This window comes from Diceros bicornis, chromosome 26, assembly GCF_020826845.1.
Source record: "Diceros bicornis minor isolate mBicDic1 chromosome 26, mDicBic1.mat.cur, whole genome shotgun sequence".
Lineage (NCBI taxonomy): Eukaryota > Metazoa > Chordata > Mammalia > Perissodactyla > Rhinocerotidae > Diceros > Diceros bicornis.
This window is the reverse complement of record NC_080765.1, coordinates 32901216-32921395: the sequence shown is the minus strand read 5'-3', so window position 1 is coordinate 32921395 and position 20180 is coordinate 32901216. Positions and strand designations below refer to the sequence as shown.

The 20180-nt window shown below is 46.7% G+C and overlaps 1 protein-coding gene across 1 annotated transcript in view; it reads left to right on the top strand.

Moving 5' to 3' along the window:
• TMC5 (transmembrane channel like 5) overlaps positions 1 to 20180 on the top strand; it is a 72050-nt gene that overhangs the window by 38331 nt on the left and 13539 nt on the right. Inside the window, exons 6-14 of the mRNA XM_058569951.1 lie at positions 2036 to 2123; positions 2548 to 2796; positions 5583 to 5734; positions 7420 to 7564; positions 8489 to 8644; positions 11054 to 11205; positions 15647 to 15725; positions 16774 to 16871; positions 18740 to 18835. Of these exons, the coding sequence (XP_058425934.1) occupies positions 2036 to 2123; positions 2548 to 2796; positions 5583 to 5734; positions 7420 to 7564; positions 8489 to 8644; positions 11054 to 11205; positions 15647 to 15725; positions 16774 to 16871; positions 18740 to 18835 (1215 nt within the window). The remainder of the gene's footprint in view (positions 1 to 2035; positions 2124 to 2547; positions 2797 to 5582; positions 5735 to 7419; positions 7565 to 8488; positions 8645 to 11053; positions 11206 to 15646; positions 15726 to 16773; positions 16872 to 18739; positions 18836 to 20180) is intronic.

The following is a 20180-nucleotide window of genomic DNA, read 5'->3' as shown; positions in this document are numbered from 1 at the left end:
TCAGAGATACGTAATCAGAAGGGCACATCCCCTCTGTGGTACTTCCTCCTCAAACCCATAACCCCAGTCTAGCCAGAGAAAAAAAGTCAGGCAAATCCCAACTGAGGGACATCCTACAAAATACCCAACCAGTACTCCTCAAAATTGGCAAGGTCATCAAAAACAAGGGAAGTCTGAGAAACTGTCACAGACTAGAGGGTTCCAAAGAGACATGACAACTAAAAGCAGTGCGGTGTCCTGTATGGGATCCTGAAATAGAAAATGGACGTGGGTGGAAAAGCTTGTGAAATCAGAATAGTGTGGAGTTTAGGTAATTGTAATGTACCAGTGTGAGTTTCTTAGTTTTGACAAACCTACCACGAAAATGTCAGAGGTTAACACGGGAAAACGGTGAGTAGTATAGGGAATTTTCTGTACTGTTTTTGCAACTTGTCTGTAAATCTCACCATTCTAAAATAAGAAGTTTACCAAAAAAAAAATAGACCTCAGAAGCTTAACAAGAGTGAGGGCTGTTTTAGCCTTCAGACCTTACACTTACTGTTCCTCAGCCTTCTTTTTCTTTTTGCCATTCATAATAGTTGGTAGAAACCAGTAGAGTGGATGCAACAAGTGCTAATAAATAATTCCATGATGGGACGGCCCGGTGGCTTAGCGGTTAAATGCGCGCGCCGCTACTGGCTGCCCAGGTTCGGATCCCGGGAGCGCACCGACGCACCGCTTCTCCGGCCATGCTGAGGCCGCGTCCCACATACAGCAACTAGAAGGATGTGCAACTGTGATGTACAACTATCTCCTGGGGCTTTGGGGAAAAAAAGGAGGAGGATTGGCAACAGATGTTAACTCAGGGCCGGTCTTCCTCAGCAGAAAGAGGAGGATTAGCATGGATGTTAGCTCAGGGCTGATCTTCCTCACACAAAAAAATAATAATAATAATTCCATGATGCAATTGTTCTGAGGTTGCAAAGATAAGTTTTGAAGTCTGGCAGGGGACATGGATTGGTCAACAAGTAACTTATAAATGACAGAAGGAAAATCAGACCAGAGAGAAGGCGATTGCAGTGGGAGAACCAGAAGGAGGGATACAGTCCGCTTGGGCAAAGCAGGGGGCGACATTTGATCTGAGCCTTGGGAGACGGTGATGTGGGAGTGGGCGTTTGGGGTGGACCAAAGACAGCCGGGAAAGAGCCAGAGTAGAGCAGATGTGGTGAGTTCATTGGAGGGTAAAGAGACCAATTGTGGCTAGATCTTTCTGAAAAGACTTCCGTTTCGAACTCTGCCTGGCTCCCTCTGTCACCCAGTAAGCACCTTATGATGGCTCAAACACTTTACAGCAGGATTTCTCAACCTCAGTACGCCTGACATTTGGGGCTGGATCATTCTCTGTTGTGGGGGGCTGTCCTGTTCATCGTAGGGTAGTAAGCAGCATCCCTGGCCTCTACCCACTAGATGTCAGTAGCACCCCTACCTCAGTCTGACAACCAAAAAAGTCTCCAGACGTTGCCAGATGTTCCTTGGGGAGCAAAATCTCCCCAGATTGAGAACCACTGACATAGGACCATCCTCCTTCTACAGTATCACTCATACCCTCCTCCCTTCCCCTGCTTATGCCATTCCAGCCGTCAGGGCCTCCGTGGGGTTCAGGCGGGCTGTTCCCTATGCACAGGGCATTCCCTTTTCCATACCACGAACCCCTCCCCCTCCTCGAGACTTTGCTCAAATATCGCGCTATTTCAAATGGAAACTCGGGCCACAGCCCAGCGTTTCTGGTCTCGTTACGCTGCTCTGTTCTTGCTTTTTCTTTCCCATAGTACAAATCACTGTCAAACATCCCGTGTCTTTTACCCATTTTATTATTATGTTTATTGCTTATTTTCTTTCTCTTCCAACTGGGGTGTCAGCCCCGTCCGCCCGGGAACTCGTCTGTCTGTCTCACCGCCGGGGACGGTGCCTGGCACGTCGTTGGCGCTCAGTAACTATTTGGGGAAGGCGCGCATCACAGCACTGGCGTCTCACTGTCGTCTGCCGTTCCCCACAGGACAGTGGCGGACAGAGAGAAAAGCAAGCAGCCCCGTGGCCTCCTGGAGCTCCGCTGCTGCGCGCGGTGTCTGAACTCCGTTTCCCTGGTAAGGCAGCCTCCACGGCCCTCAGTAAGTTGGGCACAGCGCAGGGGGAAAATAGGGGGCTGGCAGAGTGGGCATGAGAGGGGAACCCAGGGGGAAGAGGAGCCAGGGCTGCTTCATGGAAAGCCGTAGAAACTGGGTCAGTCCAGGTGTGGGGGAGCCAGGTGGGCGTGCGAAGGTCCAAAAGGTGCTGAGTTATTTGGGAAACTTAGCCACTGTGTGTGTCACCTTCAACAGCTAACCTGGGAAGGCAATAACCACTCACTTTTGGAGTTGGTCCTGAGGATTAAATGAGATCACATTTGCACATGGTGCCTGGCACGCTGGAATGCTCTAGAAATGGTGGCTGTTGGTGCTTTTGGGGGGCCTGCTCAGTAGATGTTTGTTGAGGGGGCATCAAGCCTCTCGTTTTGTGTCCTAACCCCAGGCGTACCGGAGATCCAAGAACAGCGTGTCAGAACTGCTCAATTCCATCAGCCTGTGGCAGAAGACGCTCAAGGTCATCGGGGGCAAGTTCGGAACCAGCGTCCTCTCCTACTTCAACTTTCTGAGGTGGCTTTTGAAGTTCAACTTTTTCTCGTTCATCGTGACCTTCAGCTTCCTCATAATCCCTCAGTTGACCATGGCCGAAAAGAACACCCTCCAGTTCACCGGGTGGGAGCTTCTCACTGGGGCGGTAAGTTCTCCATGTCCCCCACCCAGGGTTCACCACTCAGAAACCAGGGACGTACCTTGCTGGTCACCCTTCCAGACCTCTCAGTTTCCCCGGGAATCGACTAGTGGGGAAAGTGGATGTTTAAAATGATCCCACCCCTGCTAAAGCAACATATAGACGGCATCGTGGAATTTCTGTCTCCAGAGGTAACCACGTTAACAGCAACATTGTGTTGCTGTCTAGAATCCTCTTTTCTGCACACATACGGACACAGATATGCATGTACATGCACGTCCTTTTCTTTTTTTAGCAAAAGACAAACTCTTCATATATATATTATCTACGACTTGCTTTCTTTCACCTAATATGTGGTGGACAACTCATGTTGGTGTTCACAGATCTACCTTTTCTTTCTTTTTAATTTTCTTTCTACAAAATACAATGCTCCTTTTGAAAAATTCCTACAATGGAAGATAACAAACTAAGAGAAAGTTTGTTGTACCCTTCTCTTGTCTAACATCCGAATTTGGAGTGTATCTTTGTCCATTGTTTTTCTTCCTATACAAACATAGATAGGGCCAGCCTGGTGGCACAGCGGTTAAGTGTGCACACTCCACTGCCGCGGCCCAAGGGTTTGCAGGTTCGGATCCCGGGCACGCACCAATGCACCGCTTGTCAAGCTGTGCTGTGGCGGTGTCCCATATAAAGTAGAGGAAGATGGGCACGGATGTTAGCCCAGGGCCAATCTTCCTCTGCAAAAAAAAAAAAAAATAGCGTGAGGAAGATTGGCATCGGATGTTAGCTCAGGGCTGATCTTCCTCACATACACGCACAAAAAAAAACCATAGGTAGATAGATAAATAAACATTCTTTTGAAAAATAGAAAGAGGATAGGATACTATGTCTTTCTTTGTGACATTTTTTCCTTCACTATGTGTCTCGAGCATCTATATAGATCCCCATTATTCTTTTTAACAGCATCCATAACTTATTTACCTAGCTCCCTCTTGAGGCATATAGCCCTGGCTTATGACTTTATCTTCTAGAAGAGATTTCTGCATTGAGATTCTGCAGACCAGCGGTTGACAAACGACAGCCCGAGGGCCAAATCTGGCCTGCCACCTGTTGTTGAACAGCCTGCAACCTAAGATTGGTTTCTACATTTTTAATTGGTTGGAAAAAAAAATCAAAAGAAGGACAACTTTTTGTGAAACATGAAAATTCTATGAAATTCAAATTTCAGTGTTGATAAATAAAGATCTTCTGGAACACGGCTGCACCATTTGTTTATGTGTCTGTGCTGCTTTCATGCTGCAAGGCAGAGATGAGTGTCTGCACCGTGGCCATGTTGGCCTGCCAAGCCCAAAATATTTACCATCTGGCTCGTGACAGAAAAGGTTTGCTGGCTCTTGCGGTAGAATGTTCAAAGTAAGGTTCTTCCGTTCAGCATTTCTGTTTCTTTTTCTCTTAACAAATTTTTCCTTGGGATAGATGCATTAAAATGGAATTATTGTGTATATATCTCCATTCTTTTCTCTTTATTATGTATATCTGTATATATGAAACATTTTCATGTGAAAAAGTTCAAACATTCAGAAAAATAAAGAATAGTAAAATAAATACCTGTTACCCTTTCTTTTTTTTTTTTTGTGAGGAAAATCAGCCCTGAGCTAACATCCATGCTAATCCTGCTCTTTTTGCTGAGGAAGACCGGCTCTGAGCTAACATCTGTTGCCAATCCTCCTCCTTTTTTCCCCCAAAGCCCCAGTAGATAGTTGTATGTCATAGCTGCACATCCTGCTAGTTGCTGTATGTGGGACGTGGCCTCAGCATGGCCAGAGAAGTGGTGCGTTGGCGTGCGCCCAGGATCCGAACCCGGGCCGCCAGTAGTGGAGCGCGTGCACTTAACCTCTAAGCCACGGGGCCGGCCCCCTGTATGCTCATTATGTAGATTTTAAAGTGTTAACATTTTGCCATATTTGTTTTGTCATATTATTTTTGGAAGTATTTTACAGTAATTACAGACATCAGGACATTTCAGTCCAAATTTCTTCAATGTGTATCTCTGAAAAATAAGGACACTCTCCTGTAGTCACTATACGTTATCACACCTTGCAAAATTTTAGTATCAAGGGGCCAGCCTGGTGGCGTAGTGGTTAAGTTCGAGCACTCTAGTTTGGTGGCCTGGGGTTTGCAGGTTTGGATCCTGAGCGCAGACCTATGCACTGCTTATCAAGCCATGCAGTGGCAGGCATCCCACATATAAAGTAGAGGAAGATGGGCACAGATGTTAGCCCAGGGCCAATCCTCCTCAGCGAAAAAAAAAAAAAATATCATCTAAAATCCAAAACACATTCAAAATTTCCTAGTTGTCCCCAAAATGTCTTGCATAGCTTGCTTGTTCAGACCAGGATCCAGTCAAAGACCACACTTGGCACTCAGTTATTTCTTCTTTTTTTTTGTGTGTGTGAGGAAGATAAGCCCTGAGCTAACATCTGTTGCCAATCCTCCTCTTTTTGCTGAGGAAGACTGGCCCTGGGCTAGTCTTGGTCACTGGGTCCAGGTGGTGACAGCTGGGTCCCCCACTGTAAAGTTATATTGGTCTGGGATTCTTTTCCAATTCTGAGAGCCTAGTGATAAAATGTTCTGATTCTCAGTGGCCTTGGGTGCCCCTTCCCTGGCAAACTAAATGTCTAAACTGACTGGTCCACACTTCTTACAGACAGAAGAGGTCGACTCTTCTGACCGTGGTCATGCATCATTTTCTCAGGAGACACCCCTGACCTAGGGCCTCTTGTCCCTTGCAGGGTTACTTTAGGGACACGGTGATGTACTACGGCTTCTACACCAATTCCACCATCCGGCACGGGCCCAGCGGGGCGTCCTACAACATGCAGCTGGCCTACATCTTCACCATCGGGGCGTGTCTCATCGTCTGCTTCTTCAGTTTGCTGTTCAGGTACGGAGTGTCTGCATTTCCTGATTCCGAGCTCTTCTTAGACTCAGGCAGAATTCGGGAGATTAAAGTTACAGTTTCTCTGCAACTGCGACTTTGTATTGCTGTCTGATCGTTCCTTGTCCTGTAACATAAAATATGTTTGGACAGGGGAAGAGAGGTTTTCGTGTGCTTTTAAAGAAATTGGTCAGTCTGAAAATAAGGATGCCGTGACTCGAGTCGTTATGTGGATAGCAGGGCGTGGATGAACAACTGTTGACTGGTAGCTGTCAAAGGGGAACAGATGTTCAATCTCCGTAGTACTGGGCTAGGTCTCCTGTAACAAAGTAGCACACACCGGGGGGGCGTAAACAACAGCAATTTATCTTCTCGAGTTCTGGAGGCTGGAAGTCCAAGATCAGGGTGTCAGCAGGGCTGGTTTCTTCTGAGGCCTCGCTGGCTTGCAGACAAGCGCCTTCTGCCTGTGTCTCCACGTAGTCTTCCCTCTGTGCATGTCGAGTCCTAATTTCCTCCTCTTCTCAGGGCGCAGTCGTATTGGATTAGGGCCCACTTTCATGACCTCATCGTAACTTCGTTACTTCCGTAAAGACCCTGTTTCCAAATACAGTCGCTTTCTGAGGTTCTTGGGGTTAACACCTCAACGTGAATTTTTGGGGGATACAGTTCAGCCCATAACACCTCGCCACCAGCACAAAAATTCAAAGTAAAAGGAGATTTCTTTTCGTCCTTTCAAACTGGGAAATGTTTCTCAAGCTGCTGTTACTCGGTGGTGGTAGATTTGGGAAAAGTAGTGAGCGTGTTACTCAGCATTTTGTACGCGCCATGCTCAGCGCTAAGTACTTCTGGGTCTGATGTCACCGCGTCCTGCTGATGTCTCCATGACAATCACAGCTGCCTTTCTGGAGTGCCTACTGCTCTGAGCGCTTCACAGACTCTTGTGGTAGGTCGAATAATACCCCCCGCCTCCCAAGGTGTCCGTGTCCTAATCCCCAGAACCTGTGACTGTTACCTTACCTGGCGAAAGGGACTTTGCAGATGTGATTAAGGATCTTAAAATAGGCCAGTGTCATCACAAGGGTCCTTATAAGAGGGAGGCAGGGAGTGAAAGTCAGAGGGAGAGTGGAAGATGCTACTCTGCTGGTTTGAAGGTGGAAGGGACCACAAGCCAAGGAATGCAGGCAGCCTCTAGACCCTGGACAAGGCGGGGAAACAGATTCTCCCCTAGAGCCTCCAGAAGGAACACAGCTCGGCCGACACCTTGAGTTTAGACCCATTTTCTGATTCCTGACCTCCAGTAAGATAATAAGTTTATGTTGTTTTCAAGCCACTAAATTTGGGGCAATTTGTAACAGCAGCCGTAGTAAGCTAATCCAACTCTCACAATAACTCTGGGAGGTGGGTACTATTATTATCCGCATTATATAGACGTGGAAACTGAGGCTCAGAACAGTTAAAATGACCACGATGCCCCAGCTGGCGAATCCAAGATTGTAAGCCAGGCCTATCAGATCCTGAAGACAGCGCTCTCAACCATTATGCTTGCTGTTGCACCGTTCCAGAAGAACTTGGGGCTAACTCTGCCATGTTACCTTTCACCGTTAGTGCTAGAACTTTCCTTTGTTTTAATCTCTGCACTCCCAATATCTGTCCTAATCACTCTTGGGTATTTTGGTTTCTGCGTTCCCTAGCATGGCCAGGTATTTCCGGAACAATTTCATTAACCCGCACATCTACTCCAGAGGGATCGCTAAACTTATCTTTTGCTGGGACTTCACCGTCACTCATGAAAAGGCTGTAAAGCTGAGACAGAAGAATCTTAGCACTGAGATAAGGGTAAGGCAAGCTTGCTTTCCACAGCACCTTCCCACGGCCAGTCTCCTTCCCTCCTTCACTGTGTCTGTAACTTGTCTTACAGTAATAATGAATTGTTTTTTATTGCCCATAAGATTGGCAAAAAAAACCCTGAAAGTATTCGTCATGCCCAGTGCTGGTGCTGATGTAGGGAAATGGACGTTTTCACATGATGCGGTGGCTTTGTAATGGGTACAAGCTTACTGGAGGGTAGTTTAGCAATTTATGTCAAAAGGTTAAATGTAAATACTTTTTGACCTCACGGTTCCAAGTTTGAAGTTTTATCCAGTGGTTTTCAACTTGGGACACTTTTGCCCCTCAGGGCACATATGACAACGTCTAGAGACTTTGTTGGTTGTTACCAAATTGGAGAGTGGGCACTACTGGCATCTAGTGGGTAGAGGCCAGAGATGTGGCTAAACATCCTGAAATGCACAGGACGGCCCCACAACACAGAACTGTCCGGCCCCAAATGTCAGTAGTGCCGAGGTTGGTCTATAGAAAAAACTGAGTGCAAGGGGAGAGCAGGCAGAATTGATCAGCAAAGGGGCTTTGACAAGAGGGTTGCGGAGATTAGCTTCTTCCTTGGCGTCGATAGCCAGCCTCGTTCTTCAAGAAAGCTCTGTGACCTCAGTGCACTTTCCTCAAGAGCACGGCCCCCATCTGTTGGTCCTGTCTGTTCCTCTGAGATGGAAAAGGCGTTTGAGGCAGTGATGGGGTTCTTGGCCCATTTGAGATTTTCCCACGGGTCTCCCACGATCCACGTTCATCATGAACTTTCCCCTCTCTCTCGCCTGTGGATCTGGGGTGGGTTTGTGTCTCTGGGAACAGCGATTATTTGTCTGGGGGGGCTTTGCTAACAGTGGAGAGGGTCTGTGAGGGAACCTGACTTCCTTGTGTCAATAGGAGAACCTCTCAGAAATCCGTCAGGAGAACATCAAGTTAACGCTCCATCAGTGGCTGCTCCGCTTATCCGCCTACCTAGCAGCCTGGGTCGTCTCTACCGGAGTGGCCGTCGCCTGCTGTGTAGCCGTTTATTACCTGGCTGACAACAACTCGCAGGTAACCAGAGCCGGGAGCACTAGGGTCCAGGTGAAGGGACAGGACGCTGGATGGGGGAGTGGAGCAGAGTCGCCTACTCAGACCAGGGTCTGTGACCAGCAGCGTTGGCATCAGCTGGAAGTTTGTGAAAAATGCAGAATCTCGGGTCCCTCCATCCGCGGACTCAGAATCTGCATCTTAACAGCATCCCCCCGTGATGTGTGTGCTGAGGTGGGAACTTCAGCCGCAGACCTGGGATCAAGTTCTGGTTTCTTCCTTTATGATCATATTCCTAATGCCTCCCACAGCCCTTGGCACTGAGTAGACACTCAATAAGTATTGTGACCTGATGGACTGTGGCAGGTGATTTAATTTTTCCAAGCCCCGGATTCCTCACCTGTAAAACGGGAATGATTATACTTGGCTTTGTAGGTATGTGGTTAGGACCAGAGAAAAATTATGTGGAGTGTCTACCCAGTGCCTGGCACTGTGGGTGATGAAAGAATGTTCCCTCTTTTAGTTTTAATGATATAACTCTGAGTTTAATTTAACAAGGTTGTCTGGGCAAAGTACAGTTTTTCTGTAATTTCATCTTTCTCGTCTGGAAAATAGGGCTCATTGTAGCCAGTTTGCTGACCTCTAGAATTGGGGTGCAGGTTGGTCTGATTGTGTCACTTTCTTTAATGGCTTCCCATTGCCCCCAATATAAAATCTACCCTCCGTGGCATGATTGATAGATCTTTTATGATCTGACCCCTGCCCACACATCTTTAGCTTCAATACCCCACAACCACCCATATCCCACACCAGCAACACTGAATGATGTGTTCATAATTTCCTGAACATACCATGCTTTTCCTCATCTTTAGGTGGGAAACATGCAGTTCATTCTCTACTCCCCACTTTCTTTCATCTGGCAAACTCCTATTCCTCCTCCTCTAGACCTCAGCACGGGTGACACTTCCCCAGGAAGCCTTCTCTCACCACCACCACCCTCACTAGGCTGAGATGGGTGCTCTTGACTCTGCAGGCTTTCCCTGGGCGCTTGTCACACACAGCATTGAAAATGCTTGTTTATTCATCTTTTTCTTCAAAAAACTGTACAGGGCACCTGGCCCAAAGCCTGGCACATAGTAGGTGCTCAACCAAACGGAGGAATAAGTGGAGTAGAGGCCAGCAAGAAGAAGGGTGTGGGATTATACAAACCTAAAGATTTTCCCTTAACGATATTAAGGTGTGCCTGAAAGGGGGAAATTGAGTCACAGTCCTCGGGGGCCTGGCATTGCCTACCTAGGGTGGAAGCTGTGACAGGGCAGCTGTAGGTATAAAGAAGACTTCTGGGTTTCTTCTTCACCCAGAAGGTTTTCTCCACGCCTACCTCAAGTGAGGAGGGCGGCTGAGGAGGAGAGGGGGTAGAATCATGCCCATTGTTGGGACGTCTGCCCTGTACCTGGCAGGATCCACCCTTTGCACAGCTCCAGGGGTCACATTCATTGGCGGCTACAATTTCATGTGAATGGTGCCCCAGCTGTGTCATTTAGCGGCCAGACCTTGCCTTATTTGGTCTCATTTAATTCTTGCAATGTCTCTATGGATTATGTGATAATCTGCCTGTTATACAGACGGGAAGGATGCTCAGAGAAGCCGTGCATCTGGCCTCAGACCTTGCAGCTTCTAAGCATGGGGAAGGGGGCAGCATTTGAACCCAGGTTACCCTCTATTGTGAGACATCAGATATATCCACTGGAATCCCTTACCCCAAGGACGCCTGGCAGAGGGGCAGCCCAGGCTCCACTCCAAGCCGAACGCCAGGGTGGCGTCCACATGAGGGAAGGGGCGCCTCTCGGGAAGGGGCCCTCATGCTAAGATGCGGCACGGCTATAGCGGAGGCTCCCCTTGCCCCTAATTCAGCACCAAGGACAGGTGGTGCCTGGTGAAAATGAACAAGGCGGGAGAAGGGAGGGGAAGTTCCCCGGTGCTCGATACCCTGTGCTGTGGCTTCAGCAGACTCAAGCTTTTGCTCCGACAGCCAGGGAGCACGTTCTCGTTTCCCAGACCTCTGGGTAAGGCAAGCAGTCAGAGAATGGCTGTCTGAGTTCAGGCCCCTGGGTCAGATAGACCTGGGTTCAGATCTGCCACTTCCTGGCTGGGTGACGCCGGGCAAGCATCTTCACCTCTCTGAGCCTCAGTTTGCCCATTAGTTAAGTCTGTGAGGACCCACCTGCTGTGCTGCAGTGGGGATTCATGCAATCATGTGGGTAATGCTTGGCACAGGGTAAGTGCTCAATAAATGGTAGCTTAATGGTTAACCCCAGAGGAGCTCCTTCTGGGGTCTTTCCATCATGGGGCGGGGGGGGTGTCTTCTGAGTGAGGCAGAGAGGGGTCCAGTGCACAGCTGGCCTCTCAATCCTCTCCCTCTGTCCCCTGCAGTTCCTGAAGAGCCACAGGAACGCCGGGGCGGTGCTGCTGCTGCCTTTGGTGGTGTCCTGCATCAACCTGGCTGTCCCGCGCTTCTACTCCGCATTCCGGCTGGTGGAGCACTACGAGGTGCCGAGGCACGAGGTCTACACCCTCCTGATCCGGTGGGTGTGTCCCTTCCAACACCAGCCTCCATTTCCACGGAGGGAAAGGGGCTGGGAGCTCGAAAGGGTTACACTCAAGTATCAAGGTTCTGTTTGCCAGAGAAAATTTCAAGAGTACAGTGCGTTTGTGTGGTGTGGGTTAATAGCCATACAATCCGCAGACTGTATGGCCCACAATGCTGAATCTCAGAGCCCTGAGAAAATACAGTTGTTGAGTACATCTGCCTTTTGCTCAAAGTAATGGCTTGTCTTTCCCAGTTGCTACCAGCCTGAGGATTAACAGTTCTTCTTGGTTATCAGATGTACAGATGTGCAGGTTGTGCACTGCACAAAGGTTTCTGGCTGAGTTGTTGTGTAGGGACTGAAATCATCCAGTGTTCCCACTGGTCACACTGTGAGCCCTGATCCCCTCTGCATCAGCCAGGGAGAGGAGGTACGTTTTTGTAATTCAGCCACCCAAAAGGAGGTGGAGAAAGTGCTTTTGGCAATTCATTGGCTGTGATTCCCACAAAGGCACTATATGTGCCAGAGGTGACCCCAAGGTTTTGATAAACAAAGCATAAAATTACCCAAACTGGGTCCCTATTGCTTTTTCTCGGCTGGTTTCCTGACCAGTTCCCTGTTATGGTGGTATTTAAAGTAATAGGGTTGAACAACGCAGATTGAATTTCTTTATGGCTCAATCCCCGAGCCCTGGCTTTACCATGGCCTCCAAGATCTGACTCCTGGCCAGCTCTCCAGCCTCATTTTCTACCCCCTCCCCCTTCCCCACTGCCCCTCCCCCAGCCTCGCTGGCCTTCTGACTGTTCACAAACATGCCAGACTGCATACTTACCTCTGGGCCTTTGCACTCGCCCTTCCTTCTTCCTGGGATGCGCTTCGTACAGAGAGCATATGTATGCTTACATCTTTGTTTATAGTTTCTTTATGCAGATCTTACACATTTTTGTTACCCTTAAATTTATAACAAGCATATTTAAACACACACACACACACACACACACACGTATGTATATGTTTTAGATCAGGAGTTGACAGACTACAGCCTGCAGGCCCAGCCTGCCTCCTGTTGTTATAAATAAAGTTTTATTGGGACACAGCCATGTCTATTTGTTGACATATGGGCTATGGCTGCCTTCCTGCTACAACTGCAGAGTCAAGTAGTTGTGACACAGACTGTATGGCCCTCAATGCTGAAAAATTGACTATCTGGCCCTTTACGGAAAAAGTTTGCTGACTCCTTTTCTAGATCAGTGTTTTAGAGTTAATCTGTATGTGTATTATTGTCCCAAAGAAAAAAAAACTTACTAAGCCTTCACTTCTACTCACCTACCCTGCTGGATGCCTCCTTGCCATGGTTGGAAACAACTGGGACTTTTTCTTATTGTATTAAATATATATATATATGCATTATGCCATTTTAATCATTTTTAAGTGTGTGATTCAGTGGCATTAAGAGATTTGTTTTTTGTAACATGTGCATCAACAGTAAATTGCACTAGCTTCTTTGCTCACCAGTGTTGGTTTAAGGCATCCTACTTACAACCTCCCCTTTTTATATTGTAAGAGAAGATAAGACATTAATTTAGGTAGTCTGGGGATAGTCAACTTCCTAAGTACTTCCATGTGCAAACATGTCTTTATTTTGCCTTTCTACTTGAGCATGAGTTTGGCTGGGCCAAAGACTCTGTATTGCTACTATCCTCTTGCAGAGTCTACAGGGGTTGCTCTGAGATTCTGTAACGCCCAGTGAGGGCAAATTATCCGCTAGCTGCCCTTTCCAGATCCTTCGTATTGGCCATCTCTAAGCCCCAGGCATCCCCTGAGCTACCTCTGCCTCTGAGGCCATCCTCTGCCAAATTTGTTTTAAGCTGGGGTTTTCTCCAGTCATATTTCTCCATCAACCCCTTTCATCTTTTTATCTTTCCATCCTTTATTTCTGTTTTCTATAGTGCATAAATTCCTCTATGTTTCTGATCTGTTCGTGATGATTTTTCTTGTTTTCCGTTGCATTATGGATCTTTTAGCATCTAGCGTTGCTATCATTTCAACAGAATTTGGATGGAGGAGCGGTGGGCATGTATGCTCAGTGTGCCATTTTGATCCAATCGCTTTATTTAATTTGCATTTTTCTGATCACTAGAGAGGTTAATTGTCTTTTCATATACACTAGCCGTTTGTAATGCTTCACAAAACATTCGAAATCCTCTCTACATTAAGAGAAAATGGTAAAGCTCAGAAATACACAATCTTTCTGATCTATGATAAGCTTTTCTTGGCTTAGAAGAGTGTGTTTTCAAGCTAAACCTGGAGCTACACTGCAGTCAAGGTGTATGAAGTTCTGACACCAATTCCAATGTGTGGAGGTTTCCCCACCCCACCAAACAATTCTCCAACACAAGCTGGCTGTCCTACCGTGCAACTCAATTCTGACACTATCTACCTGGAGATTCCACAGGTTAGGAGTTCAGTTCTAGGAGACTGTCCCCCCACCCCCACTTCAGATGCCGATTGAAAATTCAGGTTGTTACCTGTAATTCTGACCAACCAGCTATAGATCGCAGATTCCAAATGACCCTCTTTCCAAGTTTGATTAATTTGCTAGAACAGCTCACAGAACGCAGAGAAACATTTTACTTAGTAGATTGCTGGTTTATTATAAAAGGATATAACTCTAGAACAGCCAGATGGAAGAGATGCTTAGGATAAGATATGGGGACCCAGCGTGGAGCTTCCATGCCCTCTGCAGGCCCGCCATCTCCCAGCACCTCCATATGTTCACCAATCCAGAAGCTCTCCCAACCCCGTCCTTTTGGGTTTTTATGGAGGCTTCATTACACAGGCATGATTGATTAACTCATTGGCCGTTGGCCATCAATTCAACCTCCAGCCCCTCTCCCCTCCCTTCTGAATGCATAATTACACTGCAGGCAGTATATTTCTCAGCAGGGATGTGGCACATTTAGATAAAAACTATGCTCAACTGGGTGCCTCATCTAAATTGGGGTATGGAGAATGCATATAAAATTAGCATTCCATTAAAAGTGAGCAAAATGTGGGATGTGGCTATAAAGAGGGAGGTCAGGAGTGGGGCTGAAAGTTCCAGCCCTCTAATCACATGGTTGGTTCTCCTGGCAACCAGCCCCCATCCTTAGGTGTGGTCCAAGCATCACTCATTATCATAACAAAAGACACCGTGATCCATCTCCCCACTTAGGAAATTTACAGAGGTTTTAGGAGCCCTGCGCCAGAAACGGGGACGAAGACCAAATATATATTTCTTATAACTCAGAATATCACAGTTTACTAAAGCATTAACCCAGGAGATATTGAGGGTCTACCCCAGCCTAGGGCACTGGGCAGAGTTGGGGATCTGGCACTGAAAAAGGCAGATCAGATTCCCTTCCTTCGCAATGGAGTCCAGCACAATGGTTCTCAACCTTCAGGTGCAACGGAATTACCCGGAGGGGTTGCTGGGCTCCACCCCCAGAATGTCTGATTCAGTAGATCTAGGCTGGGGCCTGAAAATTTGCCTTTCTAACAAGTTTACAGATGATGCTGATGCTGCTGGTCTGGGGACCACACACCTTGAGAACCACTGGTCTAGTGGCACAGGCTTCTCAGCACACCGATGCTGAAGCCCTATTTAAAACCAGCAGGTGGCAATCTAGGCAAAGTGACTGGGTTCAAGAGCTCAGGCTGTTAAATCAGATGGTCTTTGGTTTGAATCTTTGTCATGCCCCTAACAAGCTGTGTGACCTTGGACAAGTGATTTCATCTCTCTGAGCTTCAGTTTCCTCATCAGTAAGTCAGGCATAAGATACTGTCTACCTCATGATAAAGTTGTAAAGATTAAGAGAGATGATTCAGTAAAGTGTTCAGCACAATGTACTGTCTGTGGTAGCACCCAATGAATAGTATGTATGTTTACTGCTATTACAATAAGAAGTGAAATCAGATAGTTTGGAGATGCGCAAAAGAGGGTGTGTCAGTCAGAATAAATTAGGTTATGCTGCAGTAACAAACATCCCCCTCCCGCAAATCTCAGTGGCTTGGAACACAAAGGTTTATTTCTTGCTCATGCTACATGTCCATTGTCGATTGGCAGGGAATTTTACTCATGTTAGTCACGCAAGGATCCAGGCTGAGAGAGTATTAACCTTCTTGAATATTGCTGATGGCTATTCCAGAGGGAAGACAGTAAGTTCTGGAGGGTCTCACTGGCATTTAAATGCTCCAGCCTAGAAGTGACAGAAAATAACACACATTACTTCGGCTCACAACTCATTTTCTGGAACCAACCAGATGGCAGAACCACCCACTGAAACCACTAGGGGGAAGGAATTTCATTCCTACCAAGTGCCCAAAAGGAAACATTGGTGAATAGCACTAATGACTGCTGTGGAAGGTAATGAGAGTTGTTTTCTCTTCTGTTATTTAGAAACATCTTTCTGAAAATATCAATCATTGGAATTCTTTGTTACTATTGGCTCAACATGGTGGCCCTGGCTGGTGAAGAGGTGAGATTTCCATGCTGTTCCACTTTAAGTTTGGTTTCTTAGCCATTGACCACCAGGGAGGAAGTGAGTTTCTCAAGTTTCTCAGAAGTTGCCACTCATGATATTAGAGCAGATATCATGTTATTTGTTCATCCATCCGTCCACCCATTTATCTATCCATTCATTCATTTATCCATCCATCTAGCCATCTACCTAGCCGTCCAGCTTGCCATTCATCTAGCTGTCCATCCACCCATCCATCTATCCACCCATCCACCCATCCACCCACCCACCCACCCATCCACCCATCCACCCATCCATCCACCCATCCATCTATCCACCCATCCACCCACCCACCCATCCACCCACCCATCCATACCCATCCATCCATCCACCCATCCACCCATCCATCCACCCATCCATCTGTCCATCCACCCATCCATCCATCCACCCATCCATCCATCCTTGGGCTGTGCACCCAACACTTCCCTCTCCTCATTCAGCCAAATCTCAAAGTCCCCAGTCCATCAGCTCGTAACACTGACTTCCTGTTGAGGTTGCTGACCACCAGTTTCATAAACTGACTCATTCAAACTTCCAGTTTGTGCTAGCCTGCTAAACCTCTAGGCCACTTTCTTAAGCAAGCAAGTATTAATTGATTTTTTGTAAGGTCGATAAGCAAAAGTACTGGAGGCATTATTAGCCATTGACGCCTCCCACTCCCCTGAAGAAATTGATCAGCCCTGGCTGAGCAATGGTATCCAGGGGGCATAGGGCAGAGACGAAAAGTGTTAAGAGGAGAGAGAGTGAGAAGGGAAAGTTTGGGTACATGTGGAGGGCAAGCCTTAATGGGGGCAGAAGGAGCGCAGAAAGGGAATAAATACCCTGAAAACAAATGCAGCCTAACGGTGCATATCTGCCGAGAGAGGGTCTGCTTTTCTGGGTACACAAGGACTCGGTCAGACTGAGCCACCAGCCATGTCCTAATGAGAGCGGGGCGCCAGGAACAGAGGGAACTGAGCGGTGCCAACAGCCTCTTCCCACACCCTGACTCTTGTTTGCCTTGCAGTGTTGGGAAACCTTCATTGGTCAGGAAATCTACCGGCTCCTTCTGATGGATTTCGTGTTCTCCTTAGCTGATTCCTTCCTGGGGGAGTTCCTGAGGAGGTAAATATTTGTCCATCTTGAATAATTGGTACCTGACGGTGTAACCAGAGCCTGTCTTGGCTGAGCAGGAAGTATGAGTCCCTTAAGTGCCTAAGTGTGCATTGTTCTGTCTGCCTCTTGTCCTCTGGGATATCATTTTCTCCTCAATTAACTGAAATATCACCTTACCTGACAGCCCTGTTGTCAAAGTTCATTTGGGTCAGTGGGCCTTTTACAACCTTCTCTCGGAAAAAAAAAAAAGTTCTAGAATAAAACAGAAACTGAGTATTTGAGATCTTGTCTGTCATAGATAATTTTAATATCTAGTATATATTCCTCCAGATTTTCCTGTGTACATTCTGCTTTGTATGCGTGTATATACTACTTAATTTTCCAAGACAAAAATAGTGTCACATGGCAGAATTGTTGCTTTGATTAATCTTATCACTATGCCTTGGCATCTTTCCATGCCTGTAAAGATTCATCTTATTGTTTTCATTGAAGTTAATTGATGGACTAATTTTTATTTTAGATCCCAGGTGTGGAGAATTGAAGCAGTATCATCATTGGCCCGTGTGTGGGTCTCTTGTATTTATTTATCCATTAATTTTTAAATAATATGATGAGCATCTCATTCCTCGGAGACATGTACATGTTTCTGTAAGCTGCCCTCGTGATAAGATGGCACAACGCTGATTCTTTCCTCAGCGGGGAGGTTGAATGCCAATTTCCTCAATCAGTCTGCCCAAACTCACTTTTATTCCAGCCTCTGTCCAGGGTCCAGATATAAAGGTGAGAAGGGTTTTTTGTGTGTTTTTTTTTTGGTAAGGAAGATTGGCCCTGGGCTAACATCAGTTGCCAATCTTTCTCTTTTTGCTGAGGAAGATTAGCCCTGAGCTAACATTCGTGCCCATCCTCCTCTATTTTGTATGTGGGACGCCGCCACAGCATGGCTTGATGAGTGGTATGTATGTCCACACCCGGAATCCGAACCTGTGAACCCTGGGCCGCTGAAGCAGAGCATGCGAACTTAACCACTATGCCACTGGGCTGGCCTGAGAAGGGTTTTTTCGACAGCAAATTTTTTTTGTGTGTGTGTGAGGAAGATCAGTAACATCCATGCCAATCCTCCTCTTTTTGCTGAGGAAGACTGGCCCTGAGCTAACATCTGTGCCCATCTTCCTCCACTTTATATGGGACGCCACCACAGCATGGCCTGACAAGCGGTGCGTCGGTGCGCGCCCGGGATCCGAACTCAGGCCGCCAGCAGTGGAGCGCGAGCACTTAACCGCTAAGCCACGGGGCCGGCCCCTGACAGCAATTTTTTATTGGCAGCTCTTCTGTATGAAGAAATCAAAGTGGTCTCAAGTTTCCCCAAGTGAATAGAGACCTCGGCTTCCTCTTCGTGGATTTAGAAAACAGAGAAACACCATTAATTCAATAGCAGTAACCAAAAATTGAAAAATTTTCGGATTATTTGGATTGGGAGGTGCTGATCTTATCTGGTCCCTGAGAAAAAGGTTTAACAAGCAAAGAGTGGTATAAACGAGATAATAGGTGGGATAATTTAAATAATGATCTCATTTAAATGATATCTATTATTAATTTATAATGAATTAGCTATTTAAATAATAGGGGGGTAATTTAAATAACATTTTCTAAAATGTTTAGCGGTACCCTCATTTGAATGCATTATGTAAATTCCATTTTCCCTCAGTGCCTTCAATTATTTCTTCAAAAACAGGCTTATACTTGGAACTTTTCAAAAATTTGCAAGGGGACTTAACGACTTTGTTCCAAACTGGTGAAGGTCTTCTTTGTTGATGGTGGGGAATCTTTTGAAGGAGGGAGTTGACGGTTTGGGTACTAAACTCAGCCTGTTTTCACAGAATCATTGGGATGCGGTTTTTCACGAGTCTTGGCTTACAGGAGTTTGACATTGCCAGGAACGTCCTAGAACTGATCTACGCACAAACTCTGGTGTGGTAAGTTCTGGGAATCTGCGGGATGCCCAGGGGTTCCCTCCTGACTGTGGAGTCGGAGTTTCCGTGGCGAGAGTCAGAATCTGTTGATTTCACAGCTACACGGGTGATAACGAATCCAGCCAGTGTGAGCGCCGTGAATTTATGTCCCAGACTATTCTTGTCCTTTGTGAGGCCTTCAGGCGAGAATCAGCACAGAGCAGGGGCCCAGCCTGGAGGCCCCAGGCCATGTCCAGCCTGCAGATGTGTTTTGCTTGTCCCATACAGTGCTTTCTCTGAAAATTTGAATTAACCAATATTTAGAAACCAGGAGATACCACACAAAATTTAAAATTTCTGGCTTCTCTCCAAAAAAAGGAAAGCTCTAGACCATTTCCCCTAATGGTAACAATTGGCTGAGCCTTGAACTGGGGTCAGTGGATCCAGTTTGCCACAGTCCCCACCTTGAGCTATTATCTCCCCAACGTTGATTTGCCATTTCTCGTTGCCCTCATGCTGTTAGTTTTCTTATGGTAGAAAACTTTACTTGGCTTCAATGTCTCAACAAAAGTGGGAAAATAAAGAAAGGCAGAAAGGGCTGTGTATATCTGACGCCTGGCCTGGCCCTCTGTAGCCTTTGGGGTCTGCCAATTCTGTTTTAGCAGCTGTGTCTGTGCATATGTACATGTGTGTGTGCGACTCTATGTTTTGGGAATAGCCAGCCAGATGCGTCAGATTTTTGATGAGCTCACCTAGAAATGCAAACCAACAGCGAGTGACTATTTTGCTTATTTGTTTAACCTGGTGTAGTAAATGCCAGAATTCCCCATAGTACATTACTTTCCCAAGTTCCGTCTGTTGCAGGGTTGCTAATTTGGAAGTAGAGGATTTGGACTTGGATAAACTTGGATTCTGGGGCTGGCTCTGCCACTCACTGAGGTCACTGAACTTCTCTGACCCTCAGTCTCCTCATCTGTAAAATGAACATCATAATAGCTGCCTTGGAACTTTGCTGAGGATTAAGTCAGATGGTATAGGAAAACTGCTTTGCAGTCTTCAATATGCCATACAACTGTAAAGGGTTTTATTTTCCCGCTCTTTGAAGTTGCCTTGGGTGATTTGGCTATCTGCAAATAACTCACTAATGCCGATGAATTTATTTTTAGAGGGTAGTGAGGACTTTTCTTTGTGTGGTTTAGGTGACACATTTGCATACTTCCAGGTCACCCCCTGGCACCTGGGCAGCTGACAAAGGCCTTTTGCCCACAATGTCTCTGCTAACAGGACGCCTTTGGGCAAGTTATGTAAACTCTCTCTAAATCTTAGTTTTCTAATCTATAAATAGGAGAGACAATAGTACCTACTTCCC